General features: G+C 38.6%; 1 protein-coding gene across 1 annotated transcript; it reads right to left on the bottom strand.

Annotated features, from left to right (window-relative positions):
* Positions 1-299: 299 nt before the first annotated feature.
* Positions 300-23,811, bottom strand: LOC126977129 (gustatory receptor for sugar taste 64e-like). Its single transcript, XM_050825833.1, has 8 exons — positions 23,665-23,811; positions 19,277-19,280; positions 18,741-18,901; positions 8,569-8,691; positions 7,813-7,961; positions 2,220-2,382; positions 1,500-1,586; positions 300-353 (listed from the first exon to the last, which is right to left on the bottom strand). The coding sequence occupies exons 1-8, from the start codon at positions 23,809-23,811 to the stop codon at positions 300-302; spliced, it is 888 nt and encodes a 295-aa protein (XP_050681790.1).
* Between the last annotated feature and the right edge of the window lie 998 nt (positions 23,812-24,809).

Raw genomic sequence — 24,809 nt, 5'->3', positions numbered from 1 at the left:
AAAAATCTGAGTTAATTTTAAAAATGGGCTTCATATCTAAATACTGTAAAATGGTCTTGAAAATTAAGATTTTTGTCGTGAATGATGAAAAGAAGTAGACGAAATAAATTTTCTACTGTGGGCTTTCGGTATGGTCTAAGATTAACATTTGGTACGACAGTTGATTGATTTATTTTTTATATAAGAGCTGGCAAAGTGGCTTGAGGCTCATCAGGCAACTGCCATGGACATCTGCAACACCCGTGGTGAAGAGTTGAGTTGCCGGCCTTTAAATTTGGAATGGTCTAATATTGACATTACTATCTGCTGAACTGCAATAAGACGATTTCGTAAGTGATAATCGTTGCGATAACCTGAAGTATTAAAAAAGTATTATATTATAGTATACAGGGTATGTTACTACATACTAGAAGTCGGATGTTGCGATTGGACCATGACTCTGAATATTCATCATCATCATCATCAACTGGAAGACGTCCACTGCTGGACAAAGGCCTCCTCCAAAGATCGCCATGACGATCGGTCCTGCGCTGCCCTCATCCAGCCCATTCTGGCGACCTTGACCAGATCGTCGGTCCATCTTGTAGGGAGTCTACCAAAACTACGTCTTCCGGTATGTGGTCGCCATTCAAGGATTTGACTCCCCAACGGCCTGTCTGTCCGTCGAGCTATGTGCCCTGCCCACTGCGACTTCAGATTCGCAACCATCTTAATGGAGATTATTATTAATAAAAATTTTAGAACAAAAATGCAATCCATTTCATTGTTAAATAGCATTCTAATTACGTCTATTAATAGTCTCAAAAATTATAAAAACAACGAAAAAGCAGAAATTTCGTCATGAAAACATCGCAAAAGTTAACGACGCATAAGTTATTTTAATATAATATATTACTATAAGGGAGACTTATGGTGCTTATATAAATTATAATGTTAAATTACATACCTAATGCTAAATATTTACATTAAATGTTTACAACAAACGTGTACTTGTATATAAAGTTTAAATATTTTTGGCGTAACAAAATCAAAATACTTAGTAATTTTATTTAAATATAAAAATATTGCAATAAAGTAGGTACCTATATAAAAAGAAATTAGAATAAATGTTTTTTTTTTAATGTTAAAATTTATACATAATATTGAAATTTATTTAATACTCGTCCATTGGGTATGTGGTTCAGTTACAAGAGGCATATGGTATCCGAACAAATGGTCTAGTTGACCAATTTCTAACAAATTTCAAGTCTCTACGCCTCATAGTTCCAAATATATCGTGATGAGTAATATATATTGATATAGGTGGAAATCTCATATATTATATAGATTTAGATTGTTACTTCATTTGTGTGGCATGGAATAAATTTTCATATCATAAGATCAGAGGCATAACTTTAAGGTATACGTATGAACCAGCTATCGATCCAGTCGCACGAATATTCAGTACACTGAATAAAGAATTCAACAAAATCCAAATGAAAGAAAAGTTCAAATCTCACCTGTAGTATCATAGCTTTTGTGACTTTAAAAAATACACCACTGATTGCAACTGGTAAGTATTGAATCTGACGCTGAAATCTTTGTACCTGCAATTTAAATTTGAATTATTTGGCAACGTGCGCTTCCCTGGAGAATAAAAAGAATTGGGAAACACCAGGCCCAAGGGTGTCGTAAGAGGCGACTAAGGGTATTTACCAGAGGCAGGCTCTTTTGCACAGGATGCCGGCTAGATTGTGGGTACCACAACGGCGCCTATTTCTGCCGGGAAGCAGAAATGTATGAACATTATTGAACTTCAGTCTGAAGGGCGCCATAGCTAGTGAAATTACTGGGCAAATGAGACTTAACATCTTATATATCAAGGTGACGAGCGTTATTGTAGTGTGGCTCAGAATTTTTGAGTTTATCAAGAACCCTGAGCGGGACTGCAATGTAATGGGCAGCGCGTATCAATTACCATCAGCTGAACGTTCTGCTCGTCTCATACCTTATTATCCTAAAAAAATATACTATATTAGAAAAACAGATCATATATAAGTCAGCAGTAGCCAATAGAAATTTTGCACTATATTTCGTGATTACGTGACCAATAAGCATTCAGTACCCCGCGCCCATTCACCTCTTTTGGTTGAGTTAATTGTTTGCATTGTGAATATATAGGTATTATAGGATTCTACTGAGTATGTAAACGAAACTTTTTAAAACATTGAGTAACTTACATCCAAATTATATTCGTCTGCGCTCACGTTAAGTAAAGCTTGATGTGGTTTCTTCGCCTCTGTATTCACTCTGACAGCCAATAACGATGTCAATAAGCATCTCAGTAATAGAAAACAGAAAGAGAACACGTAGTACACAGAATGTATTTTGTCATATTTGTTACTGAAATTATAAAAAAGAGTATCATAATTTATGACAATAATAACCTTTTATATAACGTTAATCAAGAAGGCCGTCGCCGGAATGCGTTGGATGAGGGCAGCGCAGTACCGATCGTCGTGGAGGTCTTTGGGGGAGGCCTTTGTGCAGCAGTGTACGTCTTCGGGCTGATGATGATGATATATATAATTATTGGATTAGATGGATGGAATAATTGGTATTTTATTATAAAGGCGGACCTCCATTCCCACATTTTATTTTTTTGAGAGGATTCCTGCTCTGTTACGTACTGTTACGTATTTACGCCCCGGAACGGGGCGTAATATGTCGGACTCGAGTGTCCGCGTAAGCGGACGCCCCATACCGACTAAAACCTTCTCTGTGCTGTTAGCAGCCCCGGCTTTCACAGCGAAGTAGGACGTGGGCCGTGGAGGCCGCAAAGACTACGCAACAACAGTCGCGGGGCATCTCCTAAGGAGACTCGAACCTCAGACCGGCTGTGTGCTTGTGGGAAGGAGAGAGAATGAAAATGAAGATAAAATGAAGATGAAAAGATGAGAAGAACACACTCGCCGGCGAGTGTGGTGATGTTAAGTGTAATGTATATAAGTGTGTGTGTATGTGTTTATGATTGTATGTATGTATGTTTGAATGTGTGTAAGTAGTGTGCATGTATGTTTGTGTTTGTGTCTGTTTGTGGAGTGTGTTTGTGATTGTGTAAGTGGTGTATGTCAGTCCGTCAGTCAGTCCGTCAGTCAGTCCGTGTGTGAGTGAGTGTAGTGAAACGATTACAGGACGAGGACTAACGTCTCGTCGGGTATCAAAACAATGTGTGGTGTATCTAGGGTGCGGGCCGCTGGCCATCGTCAGAGTGACGAGTGCCAGTGGTTTGCGGTGGTTGACCGCGCCTACGCCTGCGAAGGCGGTGTGTGCGAGTCTGTATCGATGTTTGTGTGGGTGTCGCGTTTGCGATGGTGATGTCGTCATCCGGGTCTACCGTTACGTGTCTAGGACGTCTTATTGGGTTGAGACTATGGTGAAGGGGGGTGTACCCGCATGCCTTCCTAACCAAGATGTTGGGATGGTTAGGCGCCTTGTCAAAGAAGCGTCGCGAGATCTCTTTAAAGTGTTGAGCTATCGTCGGAAGCTCTAGGTCGCGGTGAAGGTTAACGTTTCGGATGAACCACGGGGCTCCGGTTGCCATGCGCGTGAATTTATTTTGAACTTCTTGCAAACGACGTAAGTAGCTCGGTCGGGTGTGCGCGAAAACGACGCTTGCGTATGACAGTATGGGCCGTACGATGGTTTTGTACAGCGTCACTTTGTGTTTGAGCGGAAGTTTGCTTCGCCCACACACAAGTGGATAAAGGCGACTGAGGACAAATCGGGCTCTATTGCATACCGTATCAGTATGTTCCATTCCCACAATAGAAGAATGTAGTTTTTGCATACGATAATAATTTGTACACAATTATGTATGTGTCTTGTGTTGAAGGTGTGAATTCTCTTTTCAAACAAATTTAGAATCTGACGGATTTAATGCATACATTCGCATAAATATATTGCGAGGCAACCGTTAAAATATCGATGTCCTTAAAAAACTCCCTCAGGGAAAATCTTGAATGTAGCTGATAAATTGATCGTACCGCCCGTTTTTTTGCCGCATTTCCCCAAAGCAGAATACGATAAGACATGATACTATGAAAATAGCTAAAGTATACCAATAGGGCCGCTGCAACACTTGTGAGCTGTCTAATATTCCTAAATTAGATAATAACAATAATATTTATATAGTATATTCTATATTAACTTACCTCAAAACGTTATCATGGCCTCCTTCAAAAGAAAATCGACTGAAAATTTTCGTTAAGAGAAATTGAAAAGATTAATATTGTATTATAAAAAATAGATATTATAATATATTGATTGATTGATATTGTTTTGGATCTTCCTATTTTGGTTACGATATAACATGAATAGTGATACAAACCCAAGATACACAACTCTATACAAAAGTTACGCCTAAAACTGTCCTCAATATTATAATATACTATTAATAATTATTATGTAAATATTTATTAATAATAACTAAAGCTAACCGCCTTAACATAATGTTCAATTTTAAAAGTCATCAACATACAACGAACAAATTGCGATTTTGCAGTTTCAAAAATGCGCAATGCATTGTACTGAGTAGGCTGTATCACTTACCAAAGAGAGCGCTCTCTCGTCTCTTTTTCTGATAAAAAAGTATCAAATCAGAAACTTATTAAATCCTCAACATACGAGTACCAGTACCTACCCGGCTTAAGTGGCCGTATCAAAATATTTAATAGCTATGAATATGAGGTTCGTAGGAAAACCAAAGTCACCGACATAGCTCAAATAAATCCTGAAGTGAGAATGGGCAGGGCACATAGCTGTTGAACAGATGGTCGTTGGGGCAGAAAGTCCTCGAATGGCGACCACGTACCGGAAGACGCAGTGTTAATACCCCCCCCCCCCCTCTCCCGCCCCCCAAAAGATAGACCGACGACCTGGTCAAGATCGCCGGAATCCGTTGGATGAGAGCAGCGCAGAACCGATCTTCGTAGAGATATTTAGGGGAAGCCTTTGTCCAGCAGTGGACGTCTCCCGGCTGGTGATTTTTTTTTTTGAGAGGAGGAAATACTGTTACGTATTTACGCCCCGGAACGGGGCGTAATATGTCGGACTCGAGTGTCCGCGTAAGCGGACGCCCCATACCGACTAAAACCTCCTCTGTGCTGTTAGCAGCCCTGGCTTTCACAGCGAAGTAGGACGTGGGCCGTGGAGGCCGCAAAGACTACGCAACAACAGTCGCGGGGCGTCTCCTAAGGAGACTCGAACCTCAGACCGGCCGTGTGCTTGTGGGAAGGAGAGAGAATGAAAATGAAAATGAAGATGAAAAGATGAGAAGAACACACTCGCCGGCGAGTGTGGTGATGATTAGTGTAATGTATGTAAGTGTGTGTGTATGTGTTTATGATTGTATGTATGTATGTTTGTATGTGTGTAAGTAGTGTAAATGTTAGTGTGCATGTATGTTTGTGTTTGTGTCTGTTTGTGGAGTGTGTTTGTGGTTGTGTAAGTGGTGTATGTCAGTCCGTCAGTCAGTCCGTGTGTGAGTGAGTGTAGTGAAACGATTACAGGACGAGGACTAACGTCTCGTCGGGTATCAAAACAATGTGTGGTGTATCTAGGGTGCGGGCCGCTGGCCATCGTCAGAGTGACGAGTGCCAGTGGTTTGCGGTGTTTGACCACGCCTACGCCTGCGAAGGCGGTGTGTGCGTGTCTGTGTCGGTGTTTGTGTGGGTGTCACGTTGGCGATGGTGATGTCGTCATCCGGGTCTACCGTTACGTGTCTGGGACGTCTTATTGGGTTGAGACTATGGTGAAGGGGGGTGTACCCGCATGCCTTCCTAACCAAGATGTTGGGATGGTTAGGCGCCTTCTCAAAGAAGCGTCGCGAGATCTCTTTAAAGTGTTGAGCTATCGTCGGAAGCTCTAGGTCGCGGTGAAGGTTAACGTTTCGGATGAACCACGGGGCTCCGGTTGCCATGCGCGTGAATTTATTTTGAACTACTTGCAAACGACGTTAGTAGCTCGGTCGGGTGTGCGCGAAAACGACGCTTGCGTATGACAGTATGGGCCGTACTATGGTTTTGTACAGCGTCACTTTGTGTTTGAGCGGAAGTTTGCTTCGCCCACACACAAGACCTGATGGGTCTGGGTGAGGATAGGGTGCCCTCTACTCGACATCGGAAGGAGCGATCAGTAAGGTAGGCTCGCATGATGCGCACGAGCCTGTCTGGCACTCTCAGTTGATACAGCTTGAATACTAAGCCGTTGTGCCATACCTTGTCGAATGCCTTCGCGACATCGAAAAACACGGCTGCCGTGGTAGCGTGAAGTTGACGCCCTACGAGAATGTACTCGATGAGTCGGTGAGCCTGCTGGGGACACGAGTGAGCGGTTCTGAATCCGAACTGTATGTCGGGTATCAGGTTGAGCTCCGCGATGTAATGATTAAGACGCGCGAGGATTAATCTTTCGCAAAGTTTCCCGATCGAGTTAATTAAGCTAATAGGCCTATAGCTACTCGGATTAGCTTTAGGTTTATTGGGTTTTGGGATACCGATAACAATGGAATCCTTCCATTGTTCGGGGAATGCGCTATTAGACAATAGAATATTAAAAATGGTAACCAATAAAGTAATAAGAGTCGAGGGTAGGATTTTAAGAACCCTATTGTTTATAGTGTCGGGCCCCGGGGCCTTCTTGGAGTTAAGCTCCTTAATGATTAGCTTCACCTCTTCGTAAGAGGTGGGTTTTATTACATCGCCTGAAGGGCTCAGAGCGGAGCGACGTTCAACTTCACGATCAACTTCGTCAACGTGTGTCGGGTCGGCTGCTGCATTTGGAGAGCACTGACTCTCGAGACTATCGGCAAGGCATTCAGCCTTCTCATCGTCATCGAGCGCCGGCTGCAGTCCCGGTCTGTCCAAAGGAGGCATGACAGTGGGCGGCTCCTGTTTGAACGCGCGAGGCAGGTTCCAGAAAGCCACATGTGATGGCTTAAGGTTGCCGAGCAAGCGGTCCTAACGTTCGCCGCGGAGTTCCGCGATACGTTCCCGTACCACCCGCTGTAGGTGGCGGAGGTGGCGCCTATTCTCGACCGACGGATACCTGTCGTAGAGTCTAGTGGCTCGTGCTTCTGTGTGAGTAAGTTCCTGACCTCTAGAGGTAGGTTTAGGCGATGCGGTTACATCGTCGGAACCTGCCTGGAGCAGGCCTTGATCCTATTCTGTATATGTGACGTCACATGAGAGATAGCACTGTGAGCCGACCGAGTCGATGACGTCCGGTATAAGGTCAAGGTCGTCGGACTTGATAGACTCTAGATCCTTTTCCAGCCGTTGCCAGTCGATCACTGTTTTCGTCGGTGGTTGAAAGTTAACCGGTGGGCCTAGATTTAGGACGACGGGCCGGTGGTCTGACTCTAATTCGTGAAAAACCTCGATTGAATTTACATTGAGCGTTACGTTTTTAAGTAACGCAACGTCTAGAATGTCGGGTCGGTGCGCGACGTTATCCGGATAACGTGTTGGTTCGTCGGGTGCTATTACTGAAAAGTTCAGCGTGTCTGTCAGCGAATCTAATAAGATTCCGTTTCTATTTGTGGCTCTACTGTTCCAGCTGGAGTGTTTGGCGTTAAGATCGCCGCCCACTATGACTGCAGCCCCGTGGCCGAGTAATGCTTCGATATCTGTGTATAATACTTTTTTGTTGGGCGGAAGATAAGCTGAAATAACAGTGATCGGCTGCTGATTCGCCATACTGACTCGGATGGCAGAGGCCGGCTGGTGATGGTGGTGATGAATATCAGAAACTATATTGACAAAAAAAACGTACTTAGTTGCATGAAACATTTGTTGACATAAAAAAAATAAGTTCGAAAAGAAGGACAGAAAAATAAGAGGGCCCAATTGAAAATTGACTTCATCGACAAGTTTAACTAAATGCGTATAATATACACGAATTTGCGGCCAGTTGATTGATCCCTGAAATAAAAATATTAGTATTAATCTTAGACAAACCACCAAACACTCAAAAAAAAAAATGATAAAAACACCCCAGTGATGTTCCACTCTTAATAGATTTCGCCTGTGTTATTAATAAATGCGAAGTAAATTTATTCGAAGTTTATAATTTTTTGCTTTTATTTCAACATTGCCACTACAGAATAACATGACAGGGAGAAGTAATTTTAAAATTGTAGCAACTTTTCATTAAGTTTATTAATAAGACAGGCGCATGCTTTGTACCGATTCTATTCCACATTGGTTGTTAATTATTTCTTCTATTTTCAACTCAACTCAACACTGCAGTTGTGTTAGCCAAATAAACATTATGATAGTTAGCTAGGAATTGTCCTCGATTTATATTATTTTATGTGTATTTATAATTATTACTGTATAAACATTTATTAATGAACATTAAACCTTACCCCGTATTTACTTAAGGTTCAAATAACAAATCTACCTAAAAAGCAACTAACAAATTGTTCATTTCATTACTGTTGTGTAAGCCATAGAATTAAGTAGTAGTTATCTAGGATTATTTGTTACTAACTAAATCTAAGTAGGATATTTATTCATTAAAAAATACCTCAGCAACTTGAGAAGTAATCGTTTGGTTTAAATCCACGAAATATGAATTAATATGCACACTGAAACAAATTAATATGACATCCGTAAAGTTCCATATAAATGTGGCTTGCAGGTTCACCAACTATAAAGAAAACATCAAACGTATTAAATTACTAAGCATTGTTAATCTCCCAACAAAAATTCGATAGAACAAAACAGAGACAAAGATAATACAGTGCTGGTAATTCAGCACTAAGGCTAAGCAGATTTTAAAAACTATGAACAAGGAAAAACAGTCAACAGCAATTAGAGATTCATATAAAATGTGAAACGAAATTGATAATTGGTATAACGACTGTTATATAATAGAACATTGTATTGGTGACCTTGAATTTGTTTTCGAAAAATTCAGTATATATAACACACGAGAGCACATATACATTTACTTTAAACTAGGCGAGGCGACGCGACACAACGAATAACTCCAGACATAACGATTGTGTTCTTCTTCTTCTTCGACGTTACACTCTTGTTAGAGTGGTCATGGTCGTCACATCGAGGTTAGTGGCCTGTTTCACAATGCGACGCCACTCGTCGCGAACAGCCGCTCATCTCGTGCATTCATGCAGAGTACCGTCGACAGCTTGCCTCACTTGGTCCGTCCACCTCATCGGGAACCTGCCTCTTGGTCTAGTGCCCTCGACTTTACCCTGCACTATGGAGTTCTATGCGTTCTATGGAGTCGCTTTCACGTCGCGATACATGCCCGAAGAAAGTGAGAATGCGAGCTTGTACGGTAATGGACAGTCTCTGTTTGATGCCGAGCTCCCGAAGAATGGACTCATTGGTTCGGAATTCGGTCCACGATATACCGAGCATTCTTCTCCAGCACCACACCTCAAGAGCATTGATCTTTTTCTTCTCACTTTCTCGTAGGGTCCATGTCTCAGCAGCGTAGAGGAATATGGGGAATATGAGAGCCCTTACAAGTCGTATTTTTGTGGTTTTAGTGATATTGAGATCCTTCCATATCTTCCTCAATTTATCCATAGCCGATCTGGAGATTGCCATGCGTCGTTTGATTTCGTCTATGCAGCCGCCATTATTTGAAATCAGTGCCCCCAGGTATATGTAAGTAGGCACTACCTCGCAATTTGCTACTTTCTTAACCTCTAGCGAGTTGTTCTTATCACGGTCGACAATCATCACTTTGGTCTTGCTGCGATTAATTTTGAGGCCAAAATCAAGTCTAACGTTTTCCAGCCTGTGTAGTAGCTCTTCCATATGAGGGATGCTACTTGCGAAGAGGATGGTATCATCCGCGTAGCGTAAGTTCGATATTTTTTGTCCTCCAATAGTGTTACCGTCTGTCCAACCATCCAAAGCAATTCTCATTATCAGTTCTATGTAGATGTTAAACAGTAATGGAGAAATTATACATCCTTGTCGGACTCCTGCACTGGGGTGGAAACTGTTGGATAGAACCTCATCGATTCTTACTGAGGCCGTACTATCTTCGTAAAGGTGCCTAAGAAGTGATACCAGATGTTTTGGGGTACCCATTTCTAGGAGAGTATTCCAGAGTTTCGGCCACTTGACAGAGTCAAACGCCTTGGAGAAATCAACAAAACAGATATATGTAGGTTTATTGAATTCTCGGGATTATTCGATTATCTGGCGGACGGACAGTATCTGCTCCCGTGTACCCTTTCCTTTTACGAACCCAGCCTGCTCTGGCGATATTTCTCTAGATAAATAGGATTTTAGACGCTCATTCACGATGTGAAGAAAGATTTTGCTAGCATGGGGTATCAGAGCAATCAAGCGGTAGTTGCTGCAGGATTTGGTGGAGCCTTTCTTGTGTAGTGGGATTAACACGGTGTGCGCCCAATCTCGAGGCTAAGCGCAGGTCGTCCATATGTTGTTGACGCCTTGACTGTCTCTTTAGGGATAGAATCTCTTCCTATTGCCTTGCCATTTTTGAGATGTTTAATGGCTGCTCTTACTTCATCTTCCAGTATGTCAGGCTCCAGTTCATCGGTATTAGGCTCAGTTGAAGGAAAAGAATGCGACTGCGGATCACTAAACAGAGACTGACAGTAGGCCCTCCAGGTCTCGGAAACAACGTCCAGTTCTGTTACCGTTTCTCCCCGGGCTTTCTCTATAGCCCACGTTTTGGACGAGAGGGTTTTCGTGATGGACCTGATCTTGTGGTGGAGGTCTCTGGATTCGTGCTTATCAGCATGAGCTTCTACTTCGGTACATATTTTTTGAAGATGAGTGTTCTTATCTTTCCTGCATGCCTCCTGAATACATCCTGACTTTGCGTTAAGGTCCCTCACGTTAGCTCTTGAAGCCTTCATCAACCTTCTTTCCTAAACAAGGGCTGAAGTACTGTCACTCATCCAGTGCTGTCATTTACGTATCCCCGCAGGTGTTTTTGATTCCTTGACAGCTTTGGATATGAGAGCTTTCGCCTGATCCCAAAGCATGTCTGAGCTCTCTGTATGGGGATTCAACTCCGTCCATTCACTACAGTTTTGCTCTAATACAGCTAAAAATTTTGTGACATTGTCTACTGTTAATCGCCTTTGATTGGATGTTTTTCGAGCTGCTCTTAGTTTTAGCTTTATTTTGGAGATCAAAAGTTGGTGGTCAGATCCACAGTCAGCTCCATTAAGCGTGTGAGCGTTCCTGATTGAGGTTTTCCATCGTGACCTGATTAAGACATAATCTATTTGATTGCGATAATTTCCGTCTGGTGAAGTCCAAGTATACAGTCTCCTAGGGTGGTTTTTAAAGAAACTGTTCGCTATAATCAGGTCGTTTTCTGCCGCGAATTGCATCAGGCGTTCTCCTCTCTCATCGCTCTGACCCAGTCCATACTTTCCGGTACAAACGCTTAGTTGATGGGCATTCATACCTATCTTTGAGTTAAAGTCTCCCAGTATAAGCAGAAGTTCTCTTTTGGGTATCTTAGAGGTAGCCGATTCCAGCTTTGTATAAAAGTTCTCCAGATCTTCTTCACTCGCAGTGCTAGTAGGAGCATATGCCTGTATAATGTTTAAGTTCACAGGTGAAGCTTTTATCTTTATGGTTAGGATTCTGTCACAAATGGGTTCATATTCAGTCTCGCGTGAACACTCGCTAAGCTTACACATACCGCCTGTTACCGTCCTTCCAACATACCGGCGGAATAACATATATTTTCAACCTTTGGTTCAAAATTTTTCTGCTGCAATATGTCTGAGTGTGCAATTTGCAATGAAAAGTTTAATGATGTACCCCAGTGTTCTCTTTGCCATAACCTTCTATGCTTTGGGTGTGCTAACATATCGGAAACCACATGGAGGCGGTATGGATCATAAAATAGATCGCAATGGAAATGTGTTTGTGAATTAGTGTTGAAAAATTACAGGATACAGTACAGTCTGCCTTCAGAGTGAGATGTCTAAGACGAAGCTAGTACTATCTGCGATGGAACAAAGATCGCGTCTTAATAATGTGGAAATCAAGGGTATCCCTATCAAAAAAGATGAAAATTTATTCACAATCCTAGACAAAGTCAGCACGAAGATCAATCATGTTGTGCCAAGGGCTCAAATCAACTATATATCTAGACTTCTTCTTAAACAGATATGTAAAAGAAGACTTCATCGCAGCGGCTAGGGCGGAAAAGGTGACGACCACGGATATTGGCTTCACAGGATCAACAAAGAAAATATATATTAATGACCACCTCAGTATGGATCTAAAGAAGCTTCTAACATCTGCCAAAAACGCTGCTCATGAGAAGAATTATAAATTTGTGTGGGTTAAACATAGTAAAATTCATGTGCGCCGTGATGAGACATCGAGAGTGTTTGTTATACACCAAGAAAATGATTTAAACAAGATTGTTTAAAATGTGGACATCCCCATTACCTAAGTGTAACCTTTACCATTAATAATTTATTGGAATCGTTTGTGAATAATATTTCAGTATTGATAAGTTATAAATTGTTTTGCACCCCTGACTTGCTTATAACCGGTCACTATTACAACTTTGTTACTTTGTTCATTTCGATAACTAAAACGTACAATATGTTTGTCTCGCTTACCCTTTTAAGTTTTGCCTATTATTGCCATCTTCATCGCATGCCTCACTGTTCTTACTTAGACTCAGTTTTTAGAATCTACCCGCAATTTCTTAAAATTACGTATTTATCTAATAAATGCATGACTAAAATAACACCGCATACCTTTAAAATTATTATTAAAATGATTCGTATTATGTTTATAAGTAATAGTATTGATAATGTCTTATAATATCTATAATTTAAGTATTTATTATCAGAACGTCCGTGGTCTAAGAACAAAAACTAATGAAGTTTATCGTAAAGTCTGTATGAATTCTTATGACGTTATTATATTTACTGAGACGTGGTTAGAAAACAGCATATCTGACTCCGAGTTCCTGGATTATCGGTACCTAGTTTGGCGACGTGACCGCGATTATAGTTTAACGGGTCAAACAAAGGGTGGTGGTGTTTTAATAGCTACACGTAAACATTTGCAAGTTAAGTTGCTGCCGCAATTTAATTCAACAGCAGAAGACCTTTGGATAAGTGTACGCATCAAATAAGCAAATACACGTAAGTGGATTGATTTGTATCTCTGTGTTATTTATTTGTGCGAGCAGAATAACGGCTTGTCATTTAGTAATCAATTGGCAAACTTCCTCACAAAATTAAATTATGCGTCATCAGTCAACCCTTCCGACGCTTTTTTGGCTATTGGTGATTTTAATTTAAGGGGTATTGTTTGGCAACCTACAGATACTAGTAGTTTTTATAGTACTTGCATGAGTTCTTCGGATGAGTATTCGCTAACGGACGAAATGAGCGCATTATACCTGCATCAGTTTAATGGCATACTTAACAAACAGAACAGACTATTACATCTAGTTTTTTCAAACCAATTAATCTATGTATCTGAGTACACCGATCCTCTTACACACATTGATACTTATCACCCTGTTTTGTTGATAGATGCAAAATCATTTGAAACCACGTTATTAGATCACGCGGCGCGGCTCCGCTATATTTATGATAAAGGTGATTTTTTCAAATTGCAGTGGGGCCCCCATATTGAAGGATTGGCGAATAGGCTTAGTTCTGCAGCATATGCGGTTAAGAAAATCAGACGGTTAACTGACATAGATACGGCGAGATTAGTATACTTTAGTTATCATAGTGTTATGTCCTATGGTATATTGTTGTGGGGCAGTGCGGCCGATATTAATACTATCTTTGTGCTGCAGAAGAGGGCTATTCGCGCGATTTATAACCTAGGTCCTAGGCTATTAAGAGAAAAATTTAAAAAAATAAACATTCTGACTGTTGATTCTCAATACATTTTTGATAATGTTTTGTATGTTCATAAGCACATTGAGGAATTTTCTAGCAACTGTGACATTCATAATGTTAACACGAGGAACAAACATAAACTTGTTATGCCTACTACTCGGTTGGGTCGAGTTAGTAAGTCTTTTGTTGGGCGATGTATATGCTTCTACAATATGATCCCAGAAAATGTACAAAACAAATGTGTTACGAAATTTAAAAGAATTGTTAAAAAACGTTTGTGTGGGAAAGGTTATTATAGCATAAACGATTTTCTTAATGACACCACGGACTGGGATTAAAGCAAGCACCCTCAGGCTCTTTAATTATAAATGTTTATTGTACGATATTACATTGTAATCCATATTTTATATAAAAAAAAAGCCCGCTGAGTTTCTTGCGCCCATTCTTCTCAGGTCTGAGGCAGTCTCTTTTGAATGGGCAGGTAGATTTTGACGTTCAATAAGTGATTATAAATCCTATTTTGAATAAAAATATTTGAATTTGAATTTGAATTTCAAAATATTAACAATAGAATCAGAGGTATTGACTGGGAAGGCGAGTTTTTATCTCGCCCTATTGACGACTGTGTTAGCTTCTTAAATGAAACGGTATGTGCCCTTCAAAATCAGTATATACCAATAAAACGTGCACGTAACTATTCGTATCCAGTTTGGTATAACTCAGCTCTGATAAAAACGATTAAGGAGAAAAGTAAATACCATAAAAAATTTAAGAACTATGGTAACAAATCGGATTATTTTACATGTAATTTATTACGTAATAAAGTTAACCAATTAGAATCTATTTGCTATGAATAATATATGAAATTAACTGAGGATTCAATTATAAAAAATCCAAAACATTTTTGTTGGTTTGTGAAAAGTAGGTCACAATCTCATTGTATGCCTAGTCTAATGACATACAATAATAATAGCTTAGCAAGTGGAGATACTATCTGTAATGCGTTCTCAACATACTTTCAAACAACATTTCTTAAACCCACGACACATAACGATAGAAGCATATCCTCTTATTCTTCAGATAACGGTGACTTAACTCTTAGTTCTGATTCAAATATTAATTCTGATATTCAAAATATTGATATTAATGTACATGAAATAAAATTATTACTTGATAGGCTAGATATAACTAAATCCACAGGCCCTGATAACATATCGTCATTTTTTCTTAGAAAATGCTCTTCCACTATTGTTCTTCCTATCTCCATGCTTTTCAGTAAATCACTTTCTACTGGCTCTGTACCAAGTTATGGAAATCGGCATTTATTACACCAGTACATAAGAAAGGGTCTCGATCTGAAATTACGAATTATAGACCAATTTCAAAACTTTGCATCATTGCTAAAGTCTTTGAGAGGGTCATATATAAGCAATTGTATGCTTACTTAAAAAACACCTTTAGTCTCTTCCAACATGGATTTCTGAAAGGTAGATCTACTGTTTCTAATCTTTTACTTCTCAACAATATTATTACTAACGCTATGGATAATTGTATGCAAGTCGATGTAATCTACACCGACTATAGTAAGGCGTTTGATAAAATCGACCACAATACATTAATATGTAAGCTATCTCAGTCGGGAATACGAGGTGACTTGTTACGGTGGTGTTCGTCATACATAGATAATCGTTCACAAGCTGTTGTACTAAATAACTACATTTCTAACTGGGTTCCAGTTCCTAGTGGTGTTCCCCAGGGATCACAACTTGCTCTACTTCTTTTCATTATCTATGTAGGTGATATAGATTCCTGTTTTAAGTCTTCCAATTTACTTTCCTTCGCCGATGATATGAAAATATTCTCTTCAATAACATCAATCCTCGACATGATTGCCCTTCAGGAGTATCTCAACCGCCTAGAGGAGTATTGTCTTACTTATAAACTAGAACTTAATACATCAAAATGTTCAGTAGTCACATATACCTGTAAGATTAACATCTTACAAACAAATTACACATTAAGAGGTCAGGTGCTCTCTAGATGCAATGGTACGAGGGATCTCGGCGTCTACCATGACTCTAAGTTGCTATTCAATGAAGGTTGCTATTAATACAAGGCTTATAAGGCATTAGGTTTTATTAAGCGAATTTCAATGAATTTTAATAATATTAAGACTATTAAGATACTATATTGTACTTTTGTTAGAAGTAATCTGGAATATGCTTCACAAATTTGGAATCCTACATATAGTACGTATGTTGACCGTCTAGAAAGTGTTCAGAGGCGATTTTTAAGATATCTTTGTTTTAAATTTAAGGTACCTTACGATTCTAACAGCTATGTTGATTTGTGTAAAAAGTTTCACTTCTTACCACTCAAAGAACGGCGAAATATAACAGACTTTTTATTTGTGTTAAAAATTATAAGAAATCATGTCGATTGCCCAGATCTGCTGTATAAAGTTAATTTTAATGTACCTCAAAAAACTCTTATATATAGCCCTCCACTTTGTGTTCCTGCTGTTAGTAGCAACTATAGGCAAAACTCATATATGGTGCGAGCGTGTAGAACAGTGAATGATGTTAGTAGATTATTAGATATTGACATATTTGCTACAAGCATTTCCAAGGCAAAGCAGTGCATAACCCTCAACTTTTTTAATTAAGTATTGTTTTTTATTATCTGTTTAAAAGTATCTTTATTGTCATGAATTTGAGCCGAAAAATAGTGTTCACGTACATATTTTATATTACTTCTATTAGTGAAAACCTGTAATTGGCTATCTGTTATTATTTAAGTTTCTACAGAAATTGTATAAGCCGTTGGTTTTCCTTAAATAAATAAATATCCCACTACGCAGTCTTTTTGGTCTTTTGGCAGGACAACAGCGACTTCATTCCTGCTGTACGTGTCGTTACCGGAGAAATAAACGACATGGGTGTCCGTTGTGAAATGGCCATTTCATTTCCAGTGGGTTTTACTCAGACCACAGATCCTGAGTTTGCAGCGAGTAATTTCTCTTTCAAGAATGTCAAGCTTTCCAGGTTGGAGTAATCCGCGCACGTTCCAAGTACCTATCGTTTGGGTGTGGCACATCTTTACTGAGTTTCCAGTAGTTCATTTTCCATGTGATGCCTGGTTTCCTACATCCACATGTCCGGTAACCCATTTCCCACCGACTGCCCCGGACGCAGCACGGCGCCGGTTGCTAAGCGGGTCGCATGGCCACTTATAATTCTTTGCTTGTACTGACATGACGACGTTCATGGGAAAATAATGCAGTGGTTTCCCGTTGCCTTCTGCATCAGGCATTTCAGGACTTATTTAAGCTCCTAGGCCGCTGTCACCTCTTTTGACTGGTTGGCCGATCAGGCCCGTTGTGGTTTTAAATCAGAGTTTTCCTTCTCCTAGACGAGCAGCCTACCATGGCTGACGAGGCCCATCTCCCCGAGCAGTGGTGCTTATATTAAAGGGGCGGTTCCAACTCGCCACTGTCATCAACCGCTTACGAGATTGCGCGCCATTTGTTGGGGCACACCCAGCCACTGGCTCCCCGACGCCTCTACGATAGACCGCTCCGTTGTCCGCGACTGCTTATTGGTTATTCGCAGCTAACCTCCATATCTGAAGGCCGTTCGCTATCCGCAACCTGCGACGCGTGTGGTGGCAATGAGCTCTGCCGCTGGAATGATAATCTCCCAGAACCACATAATCTCCCCAGAACCACAATAATCTCCCCAGAACCACATTATGTTATATGGATATAACTCATTTGAATGGGAATGATGAAAGCACTTAAGTAAATAGTCAAAAGATGAAAGGAAGAAAGATCTTAAAAATGATGGTTTTGATATAAAGATAGTTAAAAAATTATAATATATTACATAAGCAGGCGATATTAACTAAAAACCCAACAGACTTAATGACGTCACAACTGAGTAATCGACTTGACGTTTCTAATTCTAAGATAAATAAAAATAACTTCAATTGGGGACAGATTAATTACTCTCAAAGTAAAGGTTTTCGGCCTTATAGAAGAAGAATCCAAATTCTGTCATCATAACTATTATCTCGTCAGCGTAATTTATGGTCCGGTGTCCTGTGTGAATCATTCATTGATAAAAGAGTTAAATTTTAAGAGCGTTGCCAGCCTGTTTGATATGCATACTCAATATTGTGCGCTGGACTGTTGACAGCTTAGGCAGCACTGATCACTTACTGTCAAGTTTCAGGTACAGAACACACATTTGCCTGTTGTTTTTTGAATACACTTTTACACATATTTATTTGTCAGGGTACGAGAATAGTTCTTTTGCGAGTTCGGACACATTTCTTGTGGAGATTGACAGCGGATGGATGACAATGGATGGAGTTGGATTATTGTTGAGAGTACCTTTTTTTATGCCTTTTTAATAATGTTCAATCAAAATTAAAATAGTGTAAAACCTTGATCATTGTGTTTCGTGCTCGCATTTTACACTAACGTCACCTACAGTCATATAATGTCTTCTAACGATAATGCCAACGGGAATAATGGTTCTCCAACAATTAAATTATAAACAATTGTTCTTTGTGCAATGTTGTATAAACCTGGAAAAATATCGCAATGTAGCTCATTCTACAGTTTGGTTGTGCAGGAGGGAAGTTCCTAGAAAACCGTGCTGTAGAGCACACATCCATGTCGAGAATGGATTTGTCTGCAGAGATCAGGTTAAGCATCTCTATGGAATACCCCGTGATAAATGCATTAGAAGTCACAATATGAAGCGATCCCTACACATTAAAAAGCGATCGATCCAATAATGCCATAATAATTAATTGAACGGATTGAAATAAATATTACCTCGTAGATAATCTCCTTCCAATATGAAAATGATATCAAGTTGAATACATGAGCCATATACACGAATGCGTATTGTTTGATAACTTCTAGTGTTAAGTCTTGCTCTCCCATGTTAGACATAATAGATGATAAATTGAAGAGTATGGACAGTAAGTGCTCAACTAAAAAGAACATTTTTGAAAAAACATTTTTAAGCTTTTTATACAACTGTCAATATACTGAGGGTCTGAATGTGTTTTTCAAATTAACTTAGTAAAGTATTAATTATAAAACGTTGCAAAAGGTAATTTATTTCCGAGATATATATTACGTTAACTTCAATAATCATCATAAGCCTCCCCGAAAGATCTCCACGACGCGGACGATCGGTCCTGCGCTGCCCTGATAAAACGTATTCCGGCGATCTCGACCAGATCGTCTCTATCTTGATGGGGGACCTACCAACACTGCGTCTTCCGATACGTAGTCACCATTCGAGGACTTTTCTTCCCACTGCCACTTCAGTTTTGTAATGTCGGTGACTTTCGTTCTCCTACGGATCTCCTCATAAACATCAGTAACAGTTTATAATACAACTGGTTTTAGTTTTTCAAACATTACTTAAACTTACCTTCCAACCAATTGATACGTTTTATCATAGCTTTTGTAAAATGTGGTCTTAATTAGTATGTATGATTCTCACATGAAGGGAAGTAAGAACCCATGCTCCAAGTTCGGGAATACTGCAGCTGATATTAGAATCCAATAAGTTTTAAGGTATTTTTAATAGCAGCATTATTTGCCTATTAATTATATTATAAATTGAAATCTGATGATAAAGATTGAATACTTATACTTACATATCGTAATAGGTTGGCAACGATCCTGTGTTTCCTCTGGTATTGCAGAATTGGTGGCGGTGGTGATCACTTCAACATCAGCTGACTCGTACTCATGTATGGTAATTTGTTACACGTGAGCAGTATCGAATGACATTATTTTTTAAACTCAGCATAAACTTCAATAATTTGAACTTCCTTGTTTTAAAAAAATATACGTTTGGTATTTATGTTTTAAATTATGCTTGTAGTATGTTATTTAAGATAATACTCCAGGGGTAGGAATGTAAAATGTCAATAATTAATTCCGATAAAGCCTAGCGTTTATAAGGTAAAGTGTAAACTGCTTACTTCGGTTAACTTTATTCTATTCTATTCATTGAATTCTTATTTATTCAATTTCAAATTTTCATACTCAAAAAGATTTAAGCAAATTTACCTCAAAATCTACCACTCATAAAGATGCATCTCATACCTGGTAATAACGGGAGTACAAATTAATGTTTGATTCTGTTGTTAACATTATATCATATAAAACAGTTTCTACTATTTTTTTTTTATGGAATAGGAGGATAAACGAGCGTACGGTTCTCCTGGTGTTAAGTAATCACCGCCGCCCACACTCTCCTGCAACACCAGAGGAATAACATGAGCGTTGCAAGCCTTTAAGGAAGGTGTACGCGCTTTTCTTGAAGGTACCCATGTCGTATCGTCCCGGAAACACCGCACAAGGAAGCTCATTCCACAGCTTCGTAGTACGAGGAAGAAAGCTAAAAATTCAATAATGTGCCTTTGTATACAGAGTTATTCGTAATTCGATGTTAGGAGGTAATAGGGGTGACTATTTGTGATGATTTATATTATATCCAACCAGTGAACCATTTTTGAGAGAATAAGAATTTATTTAAAAAAAGGATCTATTTCTTATACCTCAGTATCAATCTCATTCAAATTCAAATTCCAATATTTTTATTTAAAATAGGATTCTAAATCACTTATTGAACGTCAAAAACCATTCATTATAGACTGCCTCAAACCTGAGAAGAACGAGCGCAAGAAACTCAGCGGGCTTTTTTTATATAAAAATATGGATAAAAGTGTAATATAGTACAATAAACATTTATAATTAAAAAGCCTGAGGGTGTTTCCTTCAAACGCTTCATTCCCAGTCTGTGGTATCATTAAGAAAATCGTTTATGTTATAATAAACTTTTCCATACAAACGTTTTTTAACAATTCATTTAAATTTCGTAACGCATTTTTTTTTTGTACATTTTCTGGGATCATATTATAAAAACGTATACTTCGCCCAATAAAAGACTTACTAACTCGACTGAACCAAGTAGCAGGCATAACAAGTTTATGTTTGTTCCTCGAGTTAACATTATGATTGTCTCAGTTTCTAGCAAATTCCTTAATGTGCTTATGAACATATAGAGCATTATCAAGAGTATATTGAGAAGCAACAGTCATAATGTTTATTTCTTTAAACATTTGTTTTAATGATTCTTTGTTGATTGATACATTATTTATTAGTCACCCCAGCCAACATATTCTCTAGAACCTCAACATCATCGACATAGCCAACTAGTAAACTTGAGAATAGTCTCATGGAAAAAAATTATAATATTTTTAGTTCTTACCTGTAGCTATTGTCATAAACGTGTAGGAAAAGCATGTCAGCTTAAATGGCTTTTGTATTTCTATTCTTAAAGGTGCAAACAGTTGTTCAATTTTTGCCGTTTTATGCATAAACCTTGGCCAATTTCTTGCGAGAATCAATAAGAAAATTGACATCAGTGTTGCTATTACATAAAAAATTAACATTGCTGAAACAATTAATTCAAATGTTTTTAATATCGTTTCTCTGTCCTCCAAAGACGATGCATAAGTGATTTCTTTTTCTGTTTATAATAACTATATGAATTTATTCAGATAATAAGAAAAGTAAACATTGTAAGAAAGAAAGTATAGTAATTTTCCTTGGCATAATCCCCGCGCATGGGACAGAGCGCCATGATAATAACGTCACAGAAAGGTTAGACCAAAGACACAACAGTAATTGCCAATCAAAAGTACCTACATTCATATTATTGACCACTGCTTGTTGACATCACAGACATTGGTATGACATGGTTCTATCCCAGTTTGAAAAGGCGGGGTTTAATAAATAATATAAATCTGAGAATGCTCTTTTCCAATTATATCTTAGAAATCCTTATACTGGTGCCCATGCGTTTTCTGTATGAGTGCATATTGTTATTGGTATTTGAAGACGAAACTTACCAAAATTATTAAAACCCAAATTATTTGATAAATGGACTAAGCTTAAGCACATTATGAGTGCCTGTAGGATGATAAATATCAAATTTATTAGAAAATAAATTGATTTTATTTTACTGCACCTGAAATTTCATAAACAGAGTGAAAAGGGAGATTGTTACCAAATACAATCCGTCTTATTCATTAAAAAGATTCGTAGGAAAGCATTGAATTATAGTTGTTAAATATATGGACGATTGTAAAAAAAAAATACACTTTATCTGTTAGGGACGAGACGAGCAGGTTGTTCAGCTGATGGTAATTCATACGCCCTGCCCATTACATTGCAGTGCAACTCAGGATTTTTGAAAAACCCAAAAATTCTGAGCGGCACTACAATTGCGCTCGTCACCTTGAGACGTAATATGTTAAGTCTCATTTGCCCAGTAGTTTTACTAGCTGCGGCGCCCTTCAGACCGAAACACAATAATGTTTACACATAACTACTTCACGGCAGGGATAGGCGCCGTATAGACCCATAATCTAGCCGGCATCCTGTGCAAACGCGTCTTGGTATGGAAATGGTATAAGGCTCCTATTTCCGCAATTAAACTACTTAGCTGGGTCCATGTTGCATTTTGCGTGCAGTATTGGCTAGTCAACCAACCCGGCTCCTTCCAGAAGTTCAGAACATTCCTGTGGTATTCGCAGACTTCCAGGAGTGATCTCGTATTCACTAAGACTTTGCTACGCCCACACATTCTACGATTACATGAGCTACCGTTTCATCCTAGGCTAGACATCTAAGACTGTCCGTTACGCCGATTGTGAAAAGGTGCTTATTTATTGATTTATGACCCGTTAGGGTACCCACCAATATTCGGATATCATGTCTGATTAGGCTCATAAGTCGATTTGTCAGTTTGGGCGATAGTGCAGGTAACGTGTTTTAGTAAAAGTCGAAAATATTTCGCTTAGAAGTGTATTTGTAAGGTTTAAATAGATTTATTATCATGATGGAATCTTTGAGAGAGGAAATTCCTTTTATAGGCATTTTTTAAAGCATTTTTAGTTGTTTAACATAAAATTGCTTTTGTGTACGGATACTATCATTTAGGGATATTGAACTGGTAAGGAAGAAAAATAGCCTCCAGCTGTTTTTAATGGTAAGTATTTTACGTGTTACAAGATAGTCAGTAGACTATAATAAATAGTACATTACTGCAGCGGCCAGCAAGAGAGGCATTGATAGACGAACCTTAAATTATTAAATTACGAATGTGTTTACCCACATACGTAGGTCCAAATAGTACTTAAAATTATCAAATATGCCCGGATATTTAAACTAAACGGCTCTTGCAGCCTTTTGAATTTCAGGTGGCGTAGAAGTAAGTTATTACACTCATTGTCTTTTTTGTCTAATACTTTTCCAAATCAATGACGAACATCGAACAACAACAAGTTTTCGATAAAGTGTTGTTGATTTTTTTCAATAAATAGATTACTATTTTCAAGCCAGTTCGAAAATTAAACAAAATCATTGATAAGTTACCTCCTTGGTTGATCCTATACCTGGCTGAACGCTCGTGTGTCCTCCTCTTCCATTAGAAAATGAGGGTTGAGGCGTGTTTGTGAGTCATTGTGTGTATGTGTGATCAAATGTGCGAATCTTTTAGGTAAAATTTGTATTGAAACAAAACAAATCTTATAACTATATTTACAATACTATGACTACATACTACATCTTTTTGATATATGCTTTTATTTTAGATTTAATAGAATAGAAGTTTATTATTTTATATATACCCAACTATTATCTTTTATAATATTATATGGTACAATACATACTTAAGGTCCGCAATATCAGGGCTATCAAGTCCCTCCACAGAAAATGCTCCAGCAAGTTTGGCAATTTGCAGAGTTCTTCGTAAACAGGCATGCATTTCACAATTTTTATTAGTTTTTCCGTTCGGTTGGACATGTATTTTCATGATAACTATGCAACTATACGGAGTTTTAATGAGTTCAATCGTAATATTATCCTAGAATCCCTAATAATAATTGTTTCTACACACAAATTATGGAATTACCACAGTTAAAGGCATAAATTATGTTCTTTAAAAGTATTTCAATGAAGGTGATACATTCAAGATCTGGTAAAACCATAAAATAAAAATTACTAGTTACTAACAGCTACAATAGAAGAATAATGTAAAACTGAAATCACAACTAGTAATAATATTATACTCTAAAAGATATATTTGACAGATATAAGTAAATTACAAATATGATAAAATCTAAATTTACCAGGGAATGATAAGATCAAATGAAACATAATTTAGAACTTACAAATCAACACTCGATCATAAATGAAGAACAAATTTCTGTAACAAAACTTATAATATTATGTCTTTTTTTAATGAAAATAAGGGACGAGATGAGCAGGATGTTTAGCTGATGGTAATTGATACGCCCTGCCCATTACAATGCGGTGCCGCTCAAGATTATTAAAAACCCAAAAATTCTGAGCGGCACTACAACTGCGCTCGTCACCTTGAGCCATAAGATGTCAAATCTCATTTGCTCAGTAATATCACTAGCTACGGCGACCTTCAGATCGAAACACAGTAATGTTTACACATTACTGTTTGTATTCACGGCAGAAATAGGCGACGTTGTGGTACCAATCTAGCCGGCATCCGGTGCAAAGGAGCCTCCCACTGGTTCTGGTCCCAAGACTAAATGAGAATTATTTGTAAATATTATTTTTGTATGGGTCACCTGTTGGTATATGGCCACGACAGCCAGTACTCTTGTACCAGAGGGAACATAAGAGATTTGCTGACCTTATTAAGCGTTGGTTTATCCGGTACTTGTGAATTATAAAACCGAAAACATATTGGTTCGTGACGGGCGAGGATCGAACCGGGGTCTCGTGGTGAGAGTGAACGGTTCAACATTATATCGCCCCAAAAATAGCCAAAATAGC

The sequence above is a fragment of the Leptidea sinapis genome, chromosome 43 (genome assembly GCF_905404315.1).
Source record: "Leptidea sinapis chromosome 43, ilLepSina1.1, whole genome shotgun sequence".
In the NCBI taxonomy this organism is placed as follows: domain Eukaryota; kingdom Metazoa; phylum Arthropoda; class Insecta; order Lepidoptera; family Pieridae; genus Leptidea; species Leptidea sinapis.
The sequence above is the reverse complement of the archived record's forward strand: the minus strand, read 5'-3'. Positions and strand labels throughout refer to the sequence as shown.

Bases quoted from the DNA above. Each gene is read 5' to 3' on its own strand.
- LOC126977129 (XM_050825833.1), bottom strand. From the start codon at position 23,811: ATGAAAATACATGTCCAACCGAACGGAAAAACTAATAAAAATTGTGAA. The intron at 2,383-7,812 runs GTACGTTTTTTT...TTATAATTTCAG, and splicing joins CAAATGTTTCATGCAACTAA to TAACAAATATGACAAAATAC. The intron at 354-1,499 runs GTGAGATTTGAA...TTAATACTTCAG, and splicing joins CAAAAGCTATGATACTACAG to GTTATCGCAACGATTATCAC.